The sequence below is a fragment of the Oncorhynchus keta genome, chromosome 36 (genome assembly GCF_023373465.1).
Source record: "Oncorhynchus keta strain PuntledgeMale-10-30-2019 chromosome 36, Oket_V2, whole genome shotgun sequence".
In the NCBI taxonomy this organism is placed as follows: Eukaryota; Metazoa; Chordata; class Actinopteri; order Salmoniformes; family Salmonidae; genus Oncorhynchus; species Oncorhynchus keta.
This window is the reverse complement of record NC_068456.1, coordinates 17,047,837-17,073,921: the sequence shown is the minus strand read 5'-3', so window position 1 is coordinate 17,073,921 and position 26,085 is coordinate 17,047,837. Positions and strand designations below refer to the sequence as shown.

The 26,085-nt window shown below is 39.9% G+C and overlaps 1 protein-coding gene across 2 annotated transcripts; it reads right to left on the bottom strand.

Moving 5' to 3' along the window:
- Positions 1-11,252: 11,252 nt before the first annotated feature.
- Positions 11,253-19,864, bottom strand: LOC118369720 (tumor necrosis factor receptor superfamily member 6-like). 2 transcript variants are annotated; one of them, XM_035754355.2, is made up of 9 exons: positions 19,713-19,863; positions 16,719-16,857; positions 16,336-16,470; positions 16,106-16,223; positions 15,598-15,674; positions 15,373-15,468; positions 15,112-15,176; positions 13,603-13,621; positions 11,253-13,507 (listed from the first exon to the last, which is right to left on the bottom strand). In XM_035754355.2, exons 1-9 carry the CDS (start codon positions 19,749-19,751, stop codon positions 13,194-13,196), a joined length of 1,002 nt encoding a protein of 333 aa, XP_035610248.1. In that variant the 5' UTR covers positions 19,752-19,863; the 3' UTR covers positions 11,253-13,193. The 2 variants fall into 2 exon arrangements, with proteins under 2 accessions (XP_035610248.1, XP_035610249.1); XM_035754356.2 differs by lacking the exon at positions 16,719-16,857 and having other exon boundaries at positions 19,713-19,864.
- Between the last annotated feature and the right edge of the window lie 6,221 nt (positions 19,865-26,085).

Sequence of the window (26,085 nt, the reverse complement as noted above, 5' to 3'; positions counted from 1 at the left end):
AGATTCCCATATGATTGAGATTCTATTGTTTACCAAGTTATTTTATCCCTCCAAAAGCATGTGACTATCTCACTCTCGCAAATCAGCCAGGTACCCTAAAGCTTTCGCCACATGAATTTCCAATTATGGAGTCTACCAATGCCAGGGGATGTCCCCTTGAAGAGAGATGCAGGGAATACTCTGCACAATAACTTGTGGTTAATCGTTTTGTGACTGTATAAAACAACAGGCTATTTGAAAAATATAGTCAGTCTTATCATGTGGTGACCTTTTGCGTTAGGTCTGGCACACTCTTTGGGACTAATTTAATAGTGAGTTTGGGGCATTGTGCTATTTATGTGGACTTCATTAAAAAAGATTATTGAAGATGACATTGACCATAACTGCCACAAGTTCATGGGCCAGGATAAGACTGCGGCCACTTTGGGGTGGCAAGGGTTTGATGGTATTCCATTTTTCCCCACAAGCCCCTGATCAAATTGATATATGACAACCTCTCCAAAAAAGCAGCTTTCTATGTTTTTCACACCTTTTATATTTTGTTATATGGGAGTCTATGCAAGAGAATGTTTGCAGGCTGATGAAATAATGTTGAGACAAGTTGGAATGTTCACATGCTCATTGAAAATGTCTGTATCCAACAACAACAGAACATTCTATCTTAAAAACCATGGTATTTGGTACATTTTTGCTATCAGATCTAATGATTTACCTAGACTGACTCATTACTGAAACAACAATGTTACAAATAGCAGAACTGTTGGTCATACTGGGAAATAATACAAGTTCAAGAGATACAAATCTGGTAGCGTATTAGTTGTAATATTCTGTTGTATAGCAATACTAAGCATGCTAAGATGAAAAGTGTGTTCTGTTATTTGTTGAGTGTCCCAGCAATTTAACACAAATATTTAGTTAAACACAAACGATCTCTAAAAAGGAACATTGGCAATTATATTTTTTTCTGTCCTTGACCATCTTACAATTATGCTCTAACCTTAGAAGTTATTTAATGAAACATGTTTCATAATAATTTTGTAGCCATTAGTTCAGTGGCTGATTGACAAATTTAATTGAAATTATGCAACTGGTGATATAAAACAAATCCAGCATTTTACCAAATTGACTGTTGCCGGCCTCGACGACCCTTAGCAGCTACTAACCAATACATATTTCAGTAGGCCCTATGCTACAATATACAATTTTGCATTAGTATTGCAACTAGACACAATCTATAAGGCTTTAATACTTCATCATCTATGTAAGTTGATGCCCTCATCATCAGTCAGGTTTGTTAGAATGTTATGTTATGACAGGATTCAAGATCTTATATTTAACAATATGGCATAATATAATATTTTCTATCATTATAATTATAATCACAACAAACCGGTGAAAGATCCCTTTAAGAATATTATAGATACATGTTTTATCGTTTGAAATTAAAATATAGAAATGAAGGTTGCAAATACTGACCAAAACCAGTTACATGAATAGTGTTTTAGGCATATTTTGAAAACTATTTTGCTGATATTTTACAAACGCTTATATGTTTTGCAAGCCAAGCTAAATTGGCTGTGTTGTCTGAATAACTATTATCATTAAATATACTTATCATTAGGCATATTCCACCTATTATTGAAAGAGCTGTGGCAATGTCAGCCCCATCCAATGAACACCAGTGGAGCCTATTGGCTGCCTCATTGGAAAATGTGTATCCTGTGGTTAAATCAGCAATACCGAGGAATCATGGTTTAGACTTTTCCTAGCTTCATGTCAGGTCTTGTAACAGTGTTGCTTCCGTTCCTCTCCTCGCCCCTACCTGGGTTCCAACCTGGGACCATCTGTACACATAAACAACTCACACCCTCAAAGCATGGTCACCCATCGCTCCACCAAAGCCGCGAGCAAGGGAAACAACTACTTCAAGGTGTCAGAGCGAGTGATGTCACCAATTGAAACGCTGTTAGCGCGCACCCTGCTAACTAGCTATCCATTTCACACTGGTTACACATTTATTATGAAGGCATTTAGTGAAAATGGGTTACCTGTACCTCTTTGCTGAACGTAATGCATTCCTATGGGATTTCATTTGGGGTACAATGTACAGGGCAGATTTTACAACACAATTTATAGAATCATATTGCATAGCATTTTAATCACTAGACATCACTGAATGCCTCTAAATAATTTTCCAAGTGTTTGAATGTAATACATTTGAAATGGCTACAAACTCATATTTTTACCACTATTTTGGAAATATTTCGCTAAATACATATAACTGAAGTACGTGGATCATCATTTTGGGATGTCCTTATTTTAACACACATTTTAAGCCCACAAAAATTGCATTACACAAATTATTTATTATATTATGGCCATGCAATCAATGCAGTTCCTCCCCATTGAAATGAATGGCAGCCATGTTAAAAATAGGATACTGGGACTGATTATAGACAAAGTCTATGATGACTCTATATACTGTAGATAAAAAAAATACTTTCCCAATGGGTTTTCTTGTTCTGTCTTAAATTTGGAGTAGTCATCATTTAGGGCAGTGGTTCCCAAACTTGTTATAGTCCCGTACCCCTTCAAACATTCAATCTCCAGCTGCATACCCCCTCTCTCAAATGTTGTTTTTTTGCCATCATTGTAAGCCTGCCACAAACACACTCCACAATACATTTATTAAACATAAGAGTGAGTGTGAGTTTTTTGTCACAACCCGGCTCGTGGGAAGAGACAAAGAGCTCTTATAGGACCAGGGCACAAATAATAATATAATAATAATCAATCATTTTGCTCTTTATTTAGCCATCTTATTAAAAATATGTATTTGTTCATCAAAAATTGTGAATAACTCACCACAGGTTAATGAGAAGGGTGTGCTTGAACGGATTGGGTTGTATTGGTGAAAGCCACAGTCTTAAAAATTTCCCACACACGTTCTATGCCTGTATGTAGTTTTCATACTAGTGATGACTGAGAATCCACTCACATAAGTAGTGGTTGCAAACGGCATCAGTGTCTTAAGAGCAATTTGCCACGGCAGGATACTCTGAGCGTAGTCCAATCCAGAAATCTGGCAGTGGCTTCTAAATAAATTCAATTTTCACAGAACCGCTTGTTGCAATTTCTATGAGGCTCTCTTGTTCAGATATCGGTAACTGGGCTGGAGGCAGGGCATGAAAGGGATAACGAGTCCAGTTGTTAGTGTCATCCGTTGCGGGAAAGTACGTGCGGAATTGTGCACCCAACTCACTCAGGTGCTTCGCTATTTCTTATTTGACATTTTCTGTAAGCTTGAGTTCATTTGCACACAAAAAAATCATGCAATGATGGAAAGACCTGTGTGTTGTCCTTGTTAATGCAGACAGAGAAGAGTTCCCTGAATATAGTTGCGGAGAGTCCCTATAATCCTATATTCAGAACATTCAGGCGAGAAAAAACATCACCCAATTAGACCAGCAGGAATGATTAAGTCCTCCACAATCGTATGGGGCTTGCCTGTCCTAGCCACTCAGTAGATCACCATGTAAGACGCTTCTAGCCCCTTCTTATTAATGGTATCTGTTGCTTTGATACATGTCTTACTACTCAAAAGTTTGATTAATTCTCGCTCAAAAAACTCTGTGGCTTATTTTTCAAATAGGCATGTTTTGTTTATAAATGTCTGCTCAAGAGTGAAGGTTTCATTGAGTTGTGAGATAGTACTTTTGTTCATATAACACACTGTGGCTGAGGAAAGGCACTACTCCCAATATAAGTGAACTCCAAATCAATGTAGTTCTCATCATATTTGTGCCTCTTCGATGGTCCAACGTCCCTGTCTGTCTGTTCGGTGCTTTCCCGGGTAAGAGGGCAGTAGCTCTTCAGCTGCATCAGATTCACAGCTGTCAGTGTCCATGCTAGCTGGGCTAACAACAAATGTAGAATTACTGATGCTAGCATTGGATGTGTTCGTGGAAGCAGAGCTGGTATGTGTCTCAATGGATGCGGGCCTTACTTTTTTTAACCATTTATCAATTTTCGAGCAAACGTAATGAGCAGAAGCAACGTTTGGCTACATTCGGACCCTTAGTGGAATTCCGGCGAGAGAGTAATGGTTAATGTGATTGGATGTTAATTATTTGACTAGGCTACCTGTATTTGACACTGTGTTGTTATTTTGCTGAACAGAAATGGTTTAATTTTATTTTTGGCAGTGAAACGAGGCTACCCAGGCGAGCAAAAAACCTCACCCAGATGTATAGCCCCGTTGGAAAATATAAATGGACAGTTTTATTTTTTTTGTTGTTAAAAGTGAACCACATTTTTATTTGGTGTACCACCGACGGCATTTCTTGCGAATAGGTGATATAGGGTACCGAGTGGTAACAGAGCACATCCCAATACTGCCCATTCTGTCTCAATGTACCCTAAAAGGTGGGCCCATACAGATATCATTACCAATCCAATTGTTTCATACCTTCATATGTGTTGTATTAAGAAGTTAATAATATCAAATTGCCTTAGGTTGAGAAGATTGTTCCCTGGTCATACAAAATTACATTTCATACCCTCAATCCTGTTGGCCCAATTAAACGAGTAGGGGTCATTATATATAATGCAGTGATAACCACATTTAGCTAATTCCAATAAGTGGTTATCATACCAAACTATAACCCACAGACATGGACCTTCATGAAAATCATCATTAGACTTTGTCAACCCAAAGTGGACAAACATTAGAAATGTAGCCTTCTGGGTCATGGACTAAAATAGTATTTTCGTGTTTGTCTTCATGGTTGATACCCCTTTTCCTCTTATGGAGACAATTGTGACATCTCTAGATTATAACAGAAAGTATAGATAACATTGTTGTGTGGTGGCTAACCACTGGTGCATATCTTCCATCACTTTCGATTGACATCAACTGCAGAAGTGAGAGTAGACAGACAGGATAATAAGCCGGGGCTCAAAATATCACTCAGGATGAGTCTGTGGCCAGTTTTCTTCCTCATTCAGAACCCGACACCTATGGGGAATGTTTGACTTATGGGTAGCATGTGATGCCATTACTGTAAGTGGGTCATAACACGTAGTATTACTCCATGATTTGACAACTAGTTTTATACACATACAGCACAGTATACACACATGCAAACACGAACAGAGAGAGAGAGAGAGAGAGAGAGAGATGGAGAATCAGGCATCTGGATATCAGTGAGATGGAGAACCAGGCATCTTGATATCAGTGAGAATAAGTTCTCCTTTGATGCAAGGGGGATAATTATTCAATGCTGTGACGTTTTTATCTCACATGGGTCTTATTGAGGAGAAATAGAAAACATCCCCCAGAAACACCAGTTAGCTAATGTTCCCTGCAGTCATAAAGCTTACATGGGTGAGTGCAGCAATACCAACACCTATGTCTGGAACTGTGATGGAAAAATTAAGCTTAATGACAATTGTTAGACAACTGTACTGTGAGCTTTAAAGTTATTATCCAAGTTGAATAGATAAGCTTGCCAGATGTTCCTAGCCTATATAAGCTAAAACGTATTTATGTCTAAGAGAGTCCAATGCTGGCTGCATCCAGAAAAGGTCTCCCCTGTGCAGGTCACTTTTGAATAAACCCTGGGTGAATGCTTAACAGTTTTCTTGACTACAAGAGCTGGTTTTTCTACAACAGAACCACTGAACTAGCTTTAGGTAATGGAGGGCAGATATTGGTAGGCCAGGAGGTATGATCAGAAAGAGTCAAATGGTGAGCATACCACAAGGGAAATGCTGACACTTTGACGACCTGTCTGTAGTAACCAACCACCTGCATTCAATAGGATTCGACTAATCATACCAGCAAAGTAGGTTGATACTTGATCTCAGTACAGGTAAGTTTGAAGTAGTTGCTTTTTGCAGATAAACGTTGAAAAAACGGGGCCAGAGAAAAAGTTTCTGGTTTACTGAATTCAATTAGATGATCTACTTGTGTATTTAGCTGTCTGCGGGATCAGAAGTTGTTGATTAAATCAACTCATCCCTTTCCACTTATAACAATTAGTGATCCAACCCTCAGCCCCCACAGACAAAACAAACTCTATGAAGATGACTCTTGGTGTCAGCGTAGGAACAATATTCCCCACCCACCTTCCTTCAGCAATGGAGTTTTTATTGCGTAGGAAGGCCATGGATTGCATCATCAGGAAAGTGAGGGTGTAGGCAGCACTGTGTGACTGCAGAGTCCAAGTCCTAGGATAGGTGCCAAGTCTGGGACAATGTGACATTAATGGAGCAATGGAAACTTGGCTGAGGTTCAACTAATGGGGCTATGAGTGACGCCACAGCAGCCTAACCCCCCAAAAAGCTTAGGGCTAACTGGACTGGAGCCAAGCACATTAGCTCTATTGGAGTGTCAACCTCAGTTAGTCAACAGAGGGTAAAAGCAGGTGTGATGTCGTAGCTCTTGGGCAAGAAAGACGTGGGAGTATGAATACAATGTCTTTGGAAAGTATTCAGACTGCTTGACTTTTTCCACATTTTTTTTACATTATTCTAAAATGGCTTAAATAAATAAAACTCCTCAGCCATCTACATAATGACAAAGCGAAACCAGTTTTTCGATTTTAAAAAAAATATCTGTATTCATAATAAAAAACAAATACCTTATTTACTTAAGTATTCAGACCCTTTGCTATGAGACTCGAAAATGAGCTCAGGTGCATCCTGTTTCCATTGATCATCCTTGAGATGTTTCTACAACTTGATTGGAGTCCATCTGTGTTAAATTCAATTAATTTGACATGATTTGCAAAGGCACACACCTGTCTATATAAACTCCCACAGTTGACAGCGCATGTCAGAGCAAAAACCAAGCCATGAGGTCGAAGGAATTGTCCGTAGAGCTCCGAGACAGGATTGTGTCAAGGCACAGATCTGGGGAAGTCATTTTTAAATGGAAGAAGTTTGGAACCACCAAGACTCTTCCTAGAGCTGGCCACCCGGCAAACTGAGCAATCAGGGAGAAGGGCCTTGGTCATGGAGGTGACCAAGAACCCGACGGTCACTCTGACAGAGCTCTAGAGTTCCTCTGTGGGGATGGGAGAATCTTCAGAAGGACAACCATCTCTGCAGACCTCCACCAATCAGGCCTTTATGGTAGAGTGGCCAGACTCCTCAGTAAAAGGCATATGACAGCCCACTTGCCTGTGCCAAAAGGCACCTAAAGTCTCTCAGACCATGAGAAACAAGATTCTCTGGTCTTACGAAACCAACGTTGAACTCTTTGGCCTGAATTTCAAGCTTCACGCCTGGAGGACACCTGGCACCATCCCTACGGTGAAGTATGGTGGTGGCAACATGCTGTGGGGATGTTGTTCAGCGGCAGGGACTGAGAGACTAGTCAGGATTGAGGCAAAGATGAACGGAGCAAAGTACAGAGAGATCCTTGATGAAAACCTGCGACAGAGCACTCAGGACCTCTGACTGGGACAAAGGTTCACATTCCAACAGGACAACAACCCTAAGCAAACAGCCAAGATAACGCAGGAGTGGCATTTGGATGATCCAGAAGAAGAATGGGAGAATGTCATATGGTCAGATGAAACCAAAATATAACTTTTTGGTAAAAACTCAACTCGTCGTGTTTGGAGGACAAAGAATGCTGAGTTGCATCCAAAGAACACCATACCTACTGTGAAGCATGGGGGTGGAAACATCATGCTTTGGGGCTGTTTTTCTACAAAGGGACCAGGACGACTGATCCGTGTAAAGGAAAGAATGAATGGGGCCATGTATCGTGAGATTTTGAGTGAAAACCTCCTTCCATCAGCAAGGGCATTGAAGATGAAACGTGGCTGGGTCTTTCAGCATGATAATGATCCCAAACACACCGCCCGGGCAACGGAGTGGCTTCATAAGAAGCATTTCAAGGTCCTGGAGTGGCCTAGCCAGTCTCCAGATCTCAACCCCATAGAAAATCTTTGGAGGGAGTTGAAAGTCTGTGTTGCCCAGCAACAGCCCCAAAACATCACTGCTCTAGAGGAGATCTGCATGGAGGAATGGGCCAAAATATCAGCAACAGTGTGTGAAAACCTTGTAAAGACTTACAGAAAATGTTTGACCTCTGTCATTGCCAACAAAGGGTACATAACAAAGTATTGAGATAAACTTTTGTTATTGACCAAATACTTGTTTTCCACCATAATTTGCAAATAAATTCATGAAGAATCCTACAATGTGATTTTCTGGATTTTTTTCTTCTCATTTTGTCTGTCATAGTTGAAGTGTACCTATGATGGAAATTAAAATCAAATCAAATCAAATGTATTTGTCACATACACATGGTTAGCAGATGTTTATGCGAGTGTAGCGAAATGCTTGTGCTTCTAGTTCCGACAGTGCAGTAATAACCAACAAGTAATCTAACTAACAATTCCAAAACTACTGGCTTATACACACAAGTGTAAGGGGATAAAGAATATGTACATAAAGATATATGAATGAGTGATGGTACAGAGCGGCATAGGCAAGATAGAGTAGATGGTATCGAGTACAGTATATACGTATGAGATGAGTATGTAAACAAAGTGGCATAGTTAAAGTGGCTAGTGATACATGTATTACATAAAGATACAGTAGATGATATAGAGTACAGTATATACATATACATATGAGATGAATAATGTAGGGTATGTAAACATTATATTAGGTAGCATTGTTTAAAGTGGCTAGTGATATATTTTACGTCATTTCCCATCAATTCCCATTATTAAAGTGGCTGGAGTTGAGTCAGTGTGTTGGCAGCAGCCACTCAATGTTAGTGGTGGCTGTTTAACAGTCTGATGGCCTTGAGATAGAAGCTGTTTTTCAGTCTCTCGGTCCCAGCTTTGATGCACCTGTACTGACCTCGCCTTCTGGATGATAGCGGGGTGAACAGGCAGTGGCTCGGGTGGTTGTTGTCCTTGATGATCTTTATGGCCTTCCTGTAACATCGGGTGGTGTAGGTGTCCTGGAGGGCAGGTAGTTTGCCCCCGGTGATGCGTTGTGCAGACCTCACTACCCTCTGGAGAGCCTTACGGTTGTGGGCGGAGCAGTTGCCGTACCAGGTGGTGATACAGCCCGCCAGGATGCTCTCGATTGTGCATCTGTAGAAGTTTGTGAGTGCTTTTGGTGACAAGCCGAATTTCTTCAGCCTCCTGAGGTTGAAGAGGCCTCTCTCATCTTTTTAAGTGGGAGAACTTTTGGTGGCCGACTAAATACTTTTTTGCCCCACTGTAACTATAGTAATTGGATAGCGGTAGAAAAGAACACACACATAGAAGGCAAAAAGCACATACACCTAGAAGAAGATGAGACAGAAAAAGGATTGGGCGGCTGTAAAAGGAAAAGGGGAACCCCAGGACAGGGGGCAGCGGTGGTTTTACAGTGGGCTATAGATAGAGAGCAGAGAGAGAGAGAGAGAGAGAGAGCGGACAGACAGGAATTGAATATTTATTGCTACTCTAGGGAAAGTCAGGAAAGAGTTAATCGAACTAGGACAGGATTTAACAAACTTATTGAGAAAGTGAATAGAGGTAGAGAAAGGGGGAAAGTCCAAAAATATGCATATCCTTGGTCCTGGGCCTGAGCTACAGGCAGTTAGATTTGGGTATGTCTTCATGGGGGTAGCTGTAAGAGGTTAATGAACACATAGTTACTAAATTCATCTAACAGCACTCCAGTACCGCTACTTGCACACTCATCTTCTGCACATCTATCACCCCAGTGATTAATTAGCCATACTGTAATAATTTCGCCATTATGGCCTATTTATTGCCTCGCCCCCTTATCCTATCTCATTTGCACACACTGTATATAGACTTTCTCTATTGTATTATTGACTGTATGTTTGTTTATTCCATGTGTAACTCTGTGTTGTTGTCTGTGTCGCACTGCTTTGCTTTATCTTGGCCAGGTCGCAGTTGTAAATGAGAACTTGTTCTCAACTAAATAAATAAAACATTATCCACTTCGCCTGGTGATAAAACATTTGGTTCATTCCACTCAAATTACTCACCTTACAAAACAAAGGATGAGTGAATAAAACTCATGTGAATGAATAAAAGTACAGGCATGGCTTTAGGTGTTATTTCTCTGTGCCTTTGAATAACTGTGGATCAATTTTAGATCATCACCCATCTCATTTAATTAAACCAAAATGTATTTGAAATTTACAGGCACATACTGTATATTTTTGTAACAGTAACTTAGAAGTAACTGGCTTCCAGTAAGTTCATGTAAAAACTGGATATATACATATTTTTTTACAGTGTAAGTTATCCTTTAACAGTTTTTCAACAAACTACTCAGATACGCTCTTGATCATTTAGGTATTTGACTGAAATACTACACAATATTGGGCTTTTCACCCATTTATTGGGCTTACTTCATATAGCCTAGCTTACACCTAACTTCGTCCTCACGTGGGTGGCTTCAGCCAGGCTATACCTCATTAGCTTCACAGCCCTTTGTTTCATTACTGCCACTTAATCAGGAGGAGAATATTGCCAGTCTTGAAAGAAATGAAAGTCCAACACCATTATCTTCGTTGACCTTTGATTTGTTTGCCACACAATCTGGAAAGGGACATTGTGTAGATAAAATGAAAGAAAATAATTGCACTGCAATATAAACAAGTGCCCAACTTTCATTTCTTTGAAAGTATAATTTTTTCCACTGGTCATCATCACTTTGCAAATCGTATGTGAACAGGCACATATAAAATCATGTATATTATAATGCAGAATACAGTACATTATAATTTTATCTTTATTTAACTAGGCAAGTTAAGAACAAATTCTTATTTTCAATGATGGCCTAGTGGGTTAACTGCCTGTTCAGGGCAGAACAACAGATTTGTACCTTGTCAGCTCTGGGATTTGAACTTGCAACCTTTCGGTTACCAGTCCAACACTCTAAGCACTAGGGTATGCTGCCGCCCCAATAATAATAATGCCAATCTTAGCCAAAGTCTACCGTGGCTCTGTTTGTAAGAAAGGTTAGTGATGACTCATTGGCACAAAGTTAAAATGTTGTTCTGGTTCAGAAGTTGGTGTAAATCCTCAACATTATTTTATGGCTAGTGGTTGACTCCACCAATTGAGTGACAGACGAAATAATAACAGGCACTCTATACGATACCAACACCTTGTTGAAATAAGTGAGAAGTGCAGTATCACTTTGCAGTTCATTTGATGCTCTCTGACACAGAAACACTAGTACACAGTAACAGCTCAATTCTTTTTCATATTTTCTGTATTTTCTGCTGGGATTTTACAATTTTACATACATTAGCACTCATGGCTTGGTGATAAATAAATAGTCTCAAATTCATCAGATGTATCTTCCAATTTGATTTGGAAACTAATAATACCAAATGGTTTACAAAATGGAAGTACAGGTCAAACCAATGAGAGCGTACTTAAAAATTTGATATAAAAATAATGTGTACAATGTTGTATATATCAGTCAACCTACAAACCATTAATATAATTGTTCTACAATAATACGAACCATATCTAGTCTCAAAACAAATGTGGATACAAATAGTTTTGTAATCTAATCGCGAGCTATGCTTTTTGAAGTCGAAAGTTTACATACACTTAGATTGGAGTCATTAAAACTTGTTTTTCAACCACTCCCCAACTTCTTGTTAACAAACTATAGTTTGGCAAGTCGGTTCGGACATATACTTCGTGCATGACACAAATAATTGTTCCAACAATTGTTTACAGACATATTATTTAACTTATAATGCACTGTCACACAATTCCAGTGGGTCAGAAGTTTACATACACTAAGTTGACTGTGCCATTAAACAGCTTGGAAAATTCCAGAAAATTATGTCATGGTTTTAGAAGATTCTGATAGGCAATTGACATCATTTGAGTCAATTGGAGATGTACAATTGGAGCAATTTCCAAACGCCTGAAGGTACCACATTCATCTGTACAAATAATAGTACGCATGTATAAACACTGGGACCAGGCAGCCGTCATACCGCTCAGGAAGGAGACACCTTCTGTCTCCTAGAGATGAACGTACTTTGGTGCAAAAAGTGCAAATCATTCCCATAACAGCAAAGGACATTGTGAAGATGCTGGAGAAAACAGGTACAAAAGTATCTATATCCACAGTAAAAACGAGTCCTATATCGACATAACCTGAAAGGCCTCTCAGCAAGGAAAAAGCCACCGCTCCAAAACCGCACTAAAAAAGCCAGACTACGGTTTGCAACTGGACATGGGGACAAAGATCGTACTTTTGGAGAAATGTCCTCTGGTCTGATGAATCAAAAATATAACTGTTTGGCTATAATGACCATCGTTATGTTTGGAGGAAAAAGGGAGAGGCTTGCAAGCCGAAGAACACCATCCCAACCGTGAAGCACGGGGGTAGCAGCATCATGTTGTGGGGGTACTTTGCTGCAGGAGGGACTGGTGCCCTTCACAAAATAGATGGCATCATGAGGCAAGAAAATTATGTGGATATATTGAAGCAACATCTCAAGACATCAGTCAGGAAGTTAAAGCTTGGTCGCAAATGGGTCTTCCAAATGGACAATGACTGCAAGCATACTTCCAAAGTTGTGGCAAAATGGCTTAAGGACAACAAAGTCAAGGTATTGGAGTGGCCATCACAAAGCCCTGACCTCAATCCTATAGAACATTTGTGGGCAGAACTGAAAAAGCATGTGTGAGCAAGGAGTCCTACAAACCTGACTCAGTGACACCAGCTCTGTCAGGAGGAATGGACCAAAATTATTGTGGGAGGCTTGTGGAAGGCTACCCAAAACATTTGACCCAAGTGTAACAATTTAAAGGCAATGGTACCAAATACTAGTTGAGTGTATGTAAACTTCTGACCCACTGGGAATGTGATTTAATAAATAAAGGCTTATATAAATCATTCTCTCTACTATTATTCTGATATTTCACATTCTTAAAATAAAGTGGTGATCCTAACTGACCTAAAACAGGGAATGTTTACTAGGATTAAATGTCAGGAATTGTGAAAAATTTCGTTTAAATGTATTTGGCTAAGGTGTATGTAAACTTTCGACTTCAACTGTATATAAATATATATTTTATAATGCAACAAACAGGTAATTCAACAAACTATTTGCACATAGGTACTTAGTACTGGCATGGACAGTACCACTGACCGTACGGTATCTACACTTGTTCTACCCCGGAGTTCGAAACTGTGTTTGCCTTGTTGCTGATGATAGCCATGATATTATTTGCCTTGGCATTTTTATTCATGCGGCGTAGAGTATGGATCAGTGTCTCAGAGGCTGTGGTCATCCCCTTCTTCTCCACCCAGGCCCTAAGTAGGCTGGAGCACTGCTCCTCTGAGTCATTGGGATAGTTTAGCTGGTGGGATTCTATGGTGGCAATAGTCATCCCACTGCGCTCGGCCACCTGTTTCATGTCCTTCCACCCCAAGGTCTTAGCGATATCTGGGAGATGTGGCCAGAGGTCAATACCTGAAACCAAGAAGCAGGATTGAGGTTAATTCTTAGTTGGGGATGGCATATATGGGTCATATTAGTAAACATGGTAATATTGATGATGTCATTACCCCTCAGTGGCTGCATTTCCTGCAAATAAGCAAACAAATGTTTACAAGTAAAACAAATTCACTAATGATATTTCACTCGGAAATTATAATAAGTGTCATGATACACTATATATACAAAAGTATGTGGACACCCCTTCAAATTAGTGGATTTGGCTAATTCACCCACACCCGTTGCCAACAGGTATAAAATCGAGCACACCGCCATGCAATCTCCATAGACAAACATTGGCAGAAGAGCTCAGTGAAATTCAACGTGGCACCGTCATAGGATTCCAACAAGTCAGTTCGTAAAATTGCTGCCCTGCTAGAGCTGCCCCGGTCAACTGTAAGTGCTGTTATTTTGAAGTGGAAACGCTCAGCCGCGAAGTGGTAGGCCACACAAGCTCACAGAATGGGACCGGCGAGTGCTGAAGCACGTAAAAATAATTTGTCCTCGGTTGCAACACTCACTAGCGAGTTCCAAACTGCCTCTGGAAGCAACGTCGGCACAAGAACTGTTCGTCGAGAGGTTCCTGAAATGTGTTTCCATGGCAGAGGAGCCACAAACAAGCCTAAGATACCATGTGCAATGCCAAGCGTCAGCTGGAGTGGTATAAAGCTAGCTGCCAGTGGAAACGCGTTCTACGCGTTCTCTGGAGTGATGAATCACGCTTCACCATCTGGCAGTCTGACAGACGAATCTGGGTTTGGCGGATGCCAGGTGAACGCTATCTGCTCCAATGCATAGTGCCAAATGTAAAATTTGGTTGCGGAATAAATGGTCCGGGCTGTTTTTCATGGTTCAGTCTTGGCCCCTTAGTTCCAGTGAAGGGAAATCTAAACGCTACGGCATACAATTTTTTCATTTTTTATTTCACCTTTATTTAACCAGGTAGGCTAGTTGAGAACAAGTTCTCATTTGCAACTGCGACCTGGCCAAGATAAAGCATAGCAGTGTGAACAGACAACACAGAGTTACACATGGAGTAAACAATGAACAAGTCAATAACACTGTTGCCACAGACAATTCTGTGCTTCCAACTTTGTGGCAACAGTTTGGGGAAGGCTATTTTCTGTTTTAGCATGAAAATGCCCCCGTGCACAAAGCGAGGTCCATACAGAAATGGTTTGTCGAGATCAGTGTGGAAGAACTTGACTGGCCTGCACAGAGCCCTGACCTCAACCCGATCTAACATCTTCGGGAATTAATTGGAACGCATACTGCGAGCCAGGCCTAATCACCCAACATCCGTGCCAGACCTCACTAATGCTCTTGTGGCTGAATGGAAGCAAGTCCCCGCAGCTAAATTCCAGAATTTTGCGGAAAGCCTTCCCAGAAGAACGACCAACTCCATATTAATGTCCATGATTTTGGAATGAGATGTTCGGTTAGCAGATGTCCACATACTTTTGGTCATGTAGTGTATGTACTGTGACATTAATGTAGCACTAGAGATGCATGGGTGTGTTTTAAGCAGTGGTTTTGGTCAAGGACAGGGTGGAGTAGTGTAACCTATTGAAGATAATTACCTCAGCTACCTCTAAATTCTGGTTGGGCATTTCGGTGAAACCATCATTTTGCCCCAGCTTTTTCCCTAACGAAGCAAAAACAGACATTTTTAAAAATGTTTCAAGGGTAAAAACATACTTTTGGACAGGGAGCTTTCCAACGAAAAACAGACTTCCGCTCTCTCCAACTGCTTTACTAACTAAAATGATAGAACAATCTCTTGTGCCTCCTTCTGGTGGTTTAGCATAGCCTACAGCTGTCTGAATGACCCAAATGCTTACCAGAACAACATTTATTTGTTCGCCTCAGACAGCAAAAAATAAGAAAAACTGCAATAACCATAACTGAGCCAAGTACTGCTGCATGAGTTCTTCCTCCTGAAACAAAGAAATTAAAAATAACAGCCACATTTTCAAGTAAAAAACAGACTTATTATAATTATACTGTAAGTGAAACCACATCTTTGTAATGCATTGAAATGTTATGGTTTTGCTCAATCCCCAAACCTCCTTGTTTTTGGTCGTCATGGCATATGGTGTTGTTGGTGGTGGTACAGGCAACCTTGGTACCTTCGTCCCCACATCTTGAAGATAAATTAAAAGATTTGATGCAGGTTGATATCTCTCTAGTCTATATAATAATAGGCCTACAACCGATTTAACAATGTGTTATAAAGGTAGACCCAGCGATATGACGTAGATGTAGAAAGTTAAACAGCATAGTGGGTCAATGTCCGCATCAAGTAATAGTGTTGAAGCGTGAGGCTCAACTTCTCCGCTGTTTTGTTCCCGTGTCTACCACACTTTTACAGCGTGAAGCGAACCCAGGTACATGCGCAGATACTGTGTGTGACTGTGGGAAAGCAAAGTCTTGCATCTCACTCATCTCAATATCTGTGGCGCTACTCGGGGCAACATCATTTCGCTGAGTCTACCTTTAGCATTTACAAACAATAAACTAAATCAATGTTTTATTTGATGGTTATTTGGTTAAACTACAGTATTCTGGACTTACATGGTACATGGGTAGCAGGCCCTGCAGTGCACCTTCCCCTTGTCACAGTAGTGGCCCTGCTGGCATCGACACACTGTGTCCCTGATGATGGTACATTTGTCCTCCACCTCCAGATTGGCTACGGAGGACAACCACCACCATGACAGTACGTTAGAAACCTCACTTGCTACAGTGGGTAGGACTTATGTTACGGTGTTAATTCCACCTGTTGCGTGTGTGTGTATGCCTACCTTTAGGGTTGCAAGATGTGCAGGGCTCACAAGAGTCCAGGAAGTTCGGGTAACTGTTGTAGGTTCTGCCTAGCTCACAGAGAATACAGGTCCCATCGTCTGAGTTCATACTACAGTGGCTGTCCAGATGATGGCCTGTACACACAGAGTACCAAGACATAGGGAGTCAGAGGGAAAGACATAGTAGCATACAATCATTTTATTCATGCAATTTACAGTTGACTGAGACAGTACATATGTTAACTAGTGAACATTTCAGTTCTCACGCCAAAGTAAATGTCCTTGCGCTGTTAGTACGGTATTATGCTGTCATGGTGGGGACCATAAAAAAGCTCAAGTTAGATAGTTCAATACAGACAATATTAAACATTTTAGATGCTTACCAGCAGCACAGAGACAGCATGTCTTGTTTTCATATTGGTAATTGCCATCTTGACAACTCTGCCTTTTGGTGCGCAATTTGATGGTTATGTCTTGGGAACTCTGCTCTGCTTTGGAAGTTGTAGCTGAACGAACTATACACTGTTAAATGCCATGACATTATTGCGTGTTATTAAAACAGACAGAGTAAGTCGGCAGTTACGGCAGTTACAGTGTGTGTGTGTGTGTGTGTGTGTGTGTGTGTGTGTGTGTGTGTGTGTGTGTGTGTGTGTGTGTGTGTGTGTGTGTGTGTGTGTGTGTGTGTGTGTGTGTGTGTGTGAAAAGAGAGAGGAAGCGAGTGAGAAAGAGTGAGCGGGGTATTAGTGATTTAAGTATGATTGGAAGGTCAATAATGATCATTAAGAAAAAAACATGCCTATGTGTGTCAACCCACTAGGCACAAACTGGTTGAATCAACATGTTTCAACGTAATTTGTCAATGCATTGTGATGTGGAATCGACGTAGATAATACATTTAAGTTTTGAAAAAAGTAATCAACAGTTGTGTTGAGGGTGACATTTCAACCTCAGGATTATGTCATCATGGTCACCAATTTTCAACATAGAGAATTTTGTTGAATTTGTACCTTTGACACATCATCAGATCTTCAACGTTATATCCACTATCTGGAATTTGTTTTGGGCTGAGCAGCACCTGCTACTGGAGAATTGACCTATATACTGTACAGCTATCCATTTGGTCTCCCATCCGGGTTTTTAACCAAGCCCAACCCTGCTTAGCTTTGATATGCACTCAAGTGTACAAAACATTTTGAACACCTTCCTAATATTATGTTGCACCCCCTTTTGCAATCAGAACAGCCTCAATTCGTCAGGGCATGGACTCTACAAGGTGTTGAAAGAATTCCACAGCAATGCTGGCCCATGTTGATTCCAATACTTCCCACAGTTGTGTCAAGTTGGTTGGATGTCCTTTAGGTGTTGGACCATTCTTGATACACAGGGAAACTGTTGAGCATGGAAAAACACACCATCGTCGCAGTTCTTGACACACTCAAGCTGGGGTGCCTGGAACCATACTTACAGTAAGTGTTAGGTCTCTCTTTATGTAGTGTTGTGTTGACTCTCTTGTCATGATTTATATTTGATTTATTTTGTATTTTTAACCCCAGCCCCCATCCCTGCAGGAGGCATTTTGCCTTTTTGTAGGCCGTCATTGTAAATAATAATTTGTTCTTAATTAACGGACTTACCTAGTTAAATAAAGGTTAAGTAAAAAAATGAATGAATAATTAAAGTGCATTCATTTTAATATAGCTAGGTGAGACAACCATATATCACAGTCAAATATTCAGGATACAAACATTCCATTCCAGCTAAACAATGGACTTATAGCGTTTTGCAAAAACAACACATTGCCATACACATCTAAAATCTATGAATAAAAAAATCTGCCAACAGTAATATTTTACACACACGTGAAGCAATCAAATCTCAAACATTAACCCGGACGACGCTGGGCCAATTGTGGGCAGCCATATGGGACTTTCAATCACGGCTGGTTGTGATACAGCCTGTAATCTTCAAGTTGTTAATTAATATGTTGGTTTCAGGTCTCCATCTCAACCAAAAACCTAATTAAAGTTTGATTTGATATAATTTAGTCCTTTTCTTTAACATACATTTTTTTGATGAAATGGAAGTGTGAATCCAACATATAAATGATTAATTTGTAGACAAACTGGAATCAAAGCCAGACTAAGTCTGTGGCACAAAAGATACATCTCCTTCAAATGTTGATATTTCAACCAAATACAATTCAAAATGACTTTTGCAATAAATTAATTAGCCTTAACTTTAGGCTATTTAATGTATCTTACAAACTAATGCAACAGTATTTATTCAATGAGTAACATCCAACTGTTGAGTGTGAAAAATCCAGCAGTGTTGCAGTTCTTGACACAAACCAGTGCGCCTTGCACATACTACTATACCCCGTTCAAAGGCTCTTAAATCTTTTGTTCTTATTTACAATGACGGCCTACACCGGCCAAACCTGGACGATGCTGGGCCAATTGTGCGCCCAGCGGGGGGACATCTATGGGACATCCAATCAAAGCAGATTGTGATACATCCTGGATTCGAACCATGATGTCTGTAGTGACACCTCGAGCACTGAGACGCAGTGTCTTAGACCACTCAGGAGCCACAATACATGTCTCAAGGCTTAAAAATCCTTCTTTAACCTATCTTCTCTCCTTCATCTACACTGATTGAAGTGGATTTAACAGGTGACAGCAATAAGGGGCCACAGCTTTCACCTGGTAAGTCTGTCATGGAAAGAGCAGGTGTTCTTAATGTTTTGTATACTCAGTGTATATGACATTCCATCTTGAACGTTGTTGTGCTTTTTAAATGGCTGAAAGCGAAGTGATAAAACATGTCAATGACACCTAAATGATTGTTATTCTATTGGAATTTGGTTGTGCTTTTAGGTGGTTGAAAGTATAGTGATAACACATTGGGAATTCAACAAATTTCTGGCTGTATTTTAGGTGGGTGAATAAAGAATGAAATCTCATTGATCAACGTCTCAAACAAATATTACCCACATTTCCAGTGGTAAGTCCCAAGAAGTGAATAAAAAAATACACATAATGACATCGAAAGTGAAACTAACGTTACTCGTCTTCAGCACAGACGAGTGAATGAATTTGACTAGGCTAGACTTTACGGAGTTATAAAGATACATGTATCTTACAGTGGCAATTATGTTAGTTGACAATTAAATATGTCTTAAATATATGATATATCAGACTATTGATACATCGTGTTTTGTAGATGTGTAGTCATCTATTTAATTGACGCAAGATCACGGCGTAGTGACTTGAGTTGGATGGGAGTTAGTTTAGTTAGCTACCGCCTGACAATAATAAAGTGTTAGAGTTTATCCTATAAAAAGTATGTCAACGATAAAATGTTGATCGTCAACTCACCAAAATGCACAGGACACATAGAAACGTATATTTGTTCATCTTCCAAATTGACGCCACCAAGAAGAAATTTCTGCGCCCTCTGTACGGTCGTTGCAAATGTTCGTTAGTTTTAGTTTTGAAGGAAGTAGACACCCACAATAACACCCAGTCTGTCATTAATGGTGTACTATGTGTACAATTTAGCACAATGTTTCTATTTACTAACGAAATCCAAATGTACGCTTGACTATTGAAAAGGCTTATCATCTCATAAGATCCACACAATTAGTTGAAGTAGGAATTTACAGAGCCTTCAGAAAGTATTCACACCCCTTGACTTTTTCAACATTTTGTTGTTACAGCCTGAATTTAAAATTGATTAAATTGAGATTTATTTTGTCGCTGGCCTACACACAATAACACATAATGTCAAAGTGGAATTCTGTTCTTCTAAATATTTACAAATGAATTGAAAATGAAAAGCTGAAATGTCTTGAGTCAATAAGGATTCATTCAACCCCTTTGTTATGGCAAGCCTAAATAAGTTCAGAAGTAAACCTTTGCTTAACAAGTCACATAATAAATTGCATTGCCTTACTCTGTGTGCAAGAATAGTGTTTAACAAGATTTTTTAATGACTACCTCATCTCAGTACCCCACACCTGTAAGGTCCCTCTGTCGAGCACTGAATTTCAAACACAGATTCAACCACAAAGACCATTGGTTGATGGGTAAAAATAAAAAGCAGACATTGAATATCCGTTTGAGCATGGTGATGTTATTAATGACACTGGATGGTGTATCAATACACATAATCACCACAAAGATACAGGCGTCCTTCCTAACGCAGTTGCCAGAGAGGAAGGAAACCACTCAGGAATTTCACCATGAGGCCAGTGGTGACTTTAAAACAGTTACAGAGTTGAATGGTTGTGATAGGAGAAAACGAAAAATGGATCAACAACATTGCAGTTACTCCACAATACTAACCTAATGTGACAAAGCACATAACTTTTTATCCTGAATACAAAGTGTTATATCTGGGGCAAATCCAATACAACACATTACTGAGTACCACTCTCCATATTTTCAAGCATAGTGGTGGCTGCATCATGTTATCGGTATGCTTGTAATCGTTCAAGACTGGGGAATTTTTTAGGATAAAAAAATTAATGGAATGGAGCGAAGCACAGGCAAAATTCTAGAGAAAAACCTGGTTCGGTCTGCTTTCCACCAGACACTGGTAGATGAATTCAACTTTCAGCAGGACAATAACCTAAAACACAAGCCCAAATCTACACTGGAGTTGCTTACCAAGAAGGCAGTGAATGTTCCCAATGGCCTAGTTACAGTTTTGACTTAAATCTACTTCAAAATCTATGGCAATACTTGAAAAATGGTTATCTAGCAATGATCAACAACCAATTTGACAGAGCTTGAATAATTTTGAAAATAATAATATTGTACAATCCAGGTGTGCAACGTTCTTACCCTGAAAGATTCACAGCTGTAATCGCTGCCAAAGGTGATTCTAACATGTATTGACTCAGGGGTGTGAATACTTATGTAAATTAGATATTTCTGTATTTAATTTTGAATGAATTCACACAAATGTCTAAAATGTCACTTTGTCATTATGGGGTATTGTGTGTAGATGGGTGAAATAAATATATATATATTTAATACATTATGAATTCAGGCTGTAACCACATAATGTGAAAGAAGTCAAGGGGTGTAACTACTATCTGAAGGCATAGTGTATCGCTGCATGTACCACTAGAGGAAGTGAGTGGCCTTAGCGCGGGAAGGACTGGGTAGCTCCTCTCTTTACTTATTTTCAGGGGTCCGTTACTGCAGCAAACCGTCAGGACCGACAGGATGTGTGCTGGTCATTTTTCAAGCACACCAAGTCCCGAGGCAGATTCGATTGTTTCACTATCAAGCTCTCTTCCTACCATGCTGTGCAATAGAGAGCATTGGTTGGTAATCCTAAACTGCCAGTCAGTGTATTAGCTACAGTCACCAATGTTGAGACTACATTGCATAATACACTCCTCGGTGACTTATACGGCCTCAAGGTTTTCTTCTAATCAGGTGGACAGGAAAATCTTCTGGCCATATACCCATGTCATCAATTCGTTCCAAATAGAATATGAATCCATGATAGACATAACATGGAGAAATGGATTGCAATAATTGTAATCAATTTTAGAATTTCTAACGTAACAAAATGTGGAAAAGTCAAGGGGTCTGAATACTTTTCCCGGATGCACTGTAGCTAAATATGGATTTACATTTCTGATTTATTTTTTATTAAGAAGTCTACCACTCCCCATAGAAGGCAAAAATGGGGTGGCTCCATATCTATATATTTTTAAGGGTACATACATCTATCTACCCTCTGTGCCAAATTTGATCACAAAGTTAACTATTGAGAGCACATTTTCATTTTCGGCACTCACCACTAGTATACAAAAGAGAGATTATTTTTCCACCCTCCATTTTATCACATAAATCGTGGTTAATTGTGTTTTTTGTCTGTGACTAGTTGCTTGACAATGTCGTAACATTGTGATAAAAATATGGTTTAGAAATTATTTTTTCAACCCATTGGGGTTCAAATTTACCCCTGTTTGCACTTTTAGGGTTAAAGGTTGACACAATCCAGAGCTCCCTACAGACCAACGGTCTGCATACTACACTTATGGAGTAATCCCTACTGGTGAGGCACAGCAGCGACTGTCACATCACTCAGTTACTACACATCTCTATCAGACACATAAAGTATGTTTGTACATTCATTGGAGCCATGACTCCAAATCACTATATCACATGCTATCACAGTGGAGATGTGAGGACCGATTGTTACAATTTTAATTGTATAGGCCGGTAGTGATTTTTTTAGTGTGATATTTTTAGGATTGTATACTGAGAATAAAATAGCCTTATACTATATTTATGATCCAGTCCTAGGTTGGTACATTAGTTAAACACTTACTGTTACGTGTTACTCCTGTGATGCCTTTAAAATAAAAAAAATGGAGCTACTGTACATGGTATCACCCCTGCCATTCTAATAGCTTATTGACTTTTTTGGGAGAGGGAAAGTAGAGAGAGCAAGAGAGTGGTCAGAGCAGATCCGGCACCAGGATAAAGTGACTAAGGCAGCAGCTAAAATCGGCGAGGGGGCACAATTTTGGGGGGTTCTTGCATTGGAATTATATTGAATTCTACATATATAACGCTACACCATAGTAAACGTAAAGTTCAAATGCAGAGACTCGAGGACCATTGAGTGCTTTTAAAGTGACATGTTGGCGCAAAATCTGTAAACCATCTCCCCTTTATCAGCACAACGGACAGCGGCCTACACTGTAAAGCAAGGCCTATTTGGCAACGAATATAGGCTACAAGTTAGATAGGGTAATTCACCAATTACAAACAGCCTATGTGAATGCAGCCGAATACAACTTGTTTTTCTTTCCATAGTGTAGTGCATTTCAAATGCTCCTTGCTTTATGCGTGCCTCGCTAATCCTTTGTTTCTATCAATAGCATGCTTCCAGATAGAATACATACCTTGGGTTAAGGCCTTGTCTGAATTAGCATTAGACCTAATACAGGACATTTGGGAACCAAAATGTTGCATCTGCAGTAACCTAGTATTCCAGCCACTCTCTGCCTATGAACCAGTTGCTATTAATTATCAGGAACAGTCGGGGGGTGGAGGGGGCTGTGAAGCCATTATCCTGGCGGCACTTGTGGAATGGGAGGGGGGGGCTCTTCACACAGAGCTAGCTGGAGCTCGGCAGCTTCAGTGCTGCTGGGCTTGGCGGCGGCCTCTGTGGTTTCATTTCTGATATCAATAATGGCAGTGGCAGATTAGCTGGTTAGAGCTAAATAGGCTAATAACACTAATGCCTTTTAAAGCTAGCTAAGAAGCTAACTAAACTCTGTAGTGGTGTGGCGTGAGGCAGAGTTCAATGAAGCAGCTTCAACTGTAAACTTGACCCCGTCCTTATAAATCAAAATCAGATATTACAGGCGGAGGCGTATCTCTTTATTCATGTATCTTACCATGTTATTCACATAGCTTACCACAGATAAAAAAAAAAATGTATGCTTTTTATGGACACTCAAAGGAGTCATACCTAACCACCCAGTGGCTTTCCATAGCCCCCCTACACACAAACACACACACACAATCCGTGGCATGCTCTGTCCATGGTGCTGATACTGTAAGGTTCTGTGTTTATTTTCTTAGTCAACCTTGTGTTCTGTTTCGTTGTGTTCTTGAACGTAGCCCTGTTTCTTTGTGTTCTTGGACGTAGCCCTGTCTTTCATTTTTGTTCATTTATTTCACCTGTGTTTTTTTTTTTTTACAAACAATGTTTAAAAAAAACAGTTCCCTCAACTATTTGTTTGATCTCTGCCAAGTGGAGTCAACTAGGACTTTAGCCTTTCTACGAAAGGCCTCATGTTAATTTGTATCTTAAAAGAAAAGTATTTTTGGCTGGAGAACAAGAACTTCCTAGAAGCAGACCTCCTGTGGGATTTGTTTTGTTTTTCCAAGTGTATCAAATTTCAGCCCTTTGTAGACTGATTGATTCTTGGAAGTCCCGACTTGTCTTGTGCTAGCCTACAACGTCTGTTCTTATGGCTCTTCAAAACTGAAATATAGACCTATACAGCTGATAAACATGTTTAGTCACATATCTCTATAGACATTTCTGGAAAAATGTGTCGTATTTTCAAGCAATCGCACATATTATACGTCTTTGGCAGTTCACAACAGATGTATGTCTGATGGAGAAGGACATTTGATATTGAAATAGCTCAATAAAGTATTCAACCTGAATCGTTCACATTTTCTTCATTTTTTTTCATTTTCTTCATTGACAGTGACATCATGAATACTAGGTCAGATGAATGGTAATGTGTTCTGTAGGTCTCTGATATTGCATCAGGGAGTGATGTAGCTAATGTTTATCTTCACCCAGGACTGTAAATATCACACCAGTCTGACTGTTTAATCCTATAGATTGATATATTTAATACTTTGAGTGGATGTTTGCATTTGTAGACCTGTTTGAGCTTGACAGGCAAGTAGCACCTTATCAGATGCTTAAAGCCTTTAAGCAAAGATGTGTGTGTGTGTGTCTGTGTGCGTGTGTGTGCGTGCGTGCGTGCGTGCATGTGTGCCTACGTTAGCCAGTACATATTCACCCTGAACGCTGACTTTTAGGTAGGCCTATAGCCTGCACACAGACACATCATCTGGTTAGTACTTTACTTATGTTGAAAAGTAACAGCAGTTGAAGATTCCAAAACCGTACTTTGACCCTTAATTTACAGCTATGGTTGGGGATTCTGCCACGGTTTGCTGTGAGGCTTTCAAACCAGACAATGCCTCTCATTTATTCAAGCCAAATGGATGACAGAATTAGTTCAAACACAGTCGTTCATTTAATTTCTTGGAAGAGATTCCCCTGAATGAGCACTGAATGTTTCTCATCAAATTTTGAAAGCGTAAAGTCTAGCCAGTCTGTGTTCCCCAAACAGTCTTTTTGGGTGAATAGTATATTTGGTTTCCAAGCCTCAGCAGAATGTTTTTTTTCCTTCTCGTACTAGTTTTGCTATTCCACAGAGATGGAAAAAGCAGTGTTGTGTTTTGTTGTGTGGAGGATGCATAGGAATGTATAGCGAAGTTTCCCTTCAGAGAGTGAGTGGAGTAAGAGGACACAGGTAATAGATCTACTTGCAGGGGGTACGAGTATGTTAACAAGTAATTTTTTACAGTAGTGAATTTCAAGACTATGTTATTATTATTCAATGGTAGCCAATTTGTTTAAACTGTTACTGTTCTAAAACTGGTAAAGTTGTAGAAGTGACTTGCTGTTAAAGTATGTCAGACAACAGGGTTTTCAAAGCTGTTTAATTATTTAATTATTATCCATTCCAAATTGAGTAATTAGGTAGTCTGCTCAGTGTTTTGGCCTGAGTTTAGGTAGTTTGCACCCCTTCTCGCCTGATGCCTTCGCATGTACAGGGGACAGTGGGGATGTGGAAGTGTAGGTTGCCCAGAGAGCTGATGTTGTACAGCACATAGAACAGGAAAATAGACATGCTGCTCCATGACCACAGGACGTGACCTCAGAGCTGATGATGAGGAGCTCAGGGGCAAGCAGAGAGTGTTGAGTGGATTTTGAGTACTTTATGTGCTGAAACACACACACACACACACACACATACACATGGAACGCACACACTCATACTTTCTCTCTCTCTCCCTCACACACAAAACACACAGAAATAAATCTGCAAAGCTGGCTCTAGACGGTATGTCTGTACAGAGAGATTTCCCTGCCCCGTTTCTAGTGGTCGGCCTAATTAAA

Coding starts and splice junctions, on each gene's coding strand:
- LOC118369720 (XM_035754355.2), bottom strand. CDS start 19,751: ATGAACAAATATACGTTTCTATGTGTCCTGTGCATTTTG. Junction 16,858..19,712: donor TATGTGTCCTGTGCATTTTG/GTGAGTTGACGA, acceptor GGCATTTAACAG/TGTATAGTTCGTTCAGCTAC. Junction 16,224..16,335: donor CACATCTTGCAACCCTAAAG/GTAGGCATACAC, acceptor TGTCCTCCGTAG/CCAATCTGGAGGTGGAGGAC.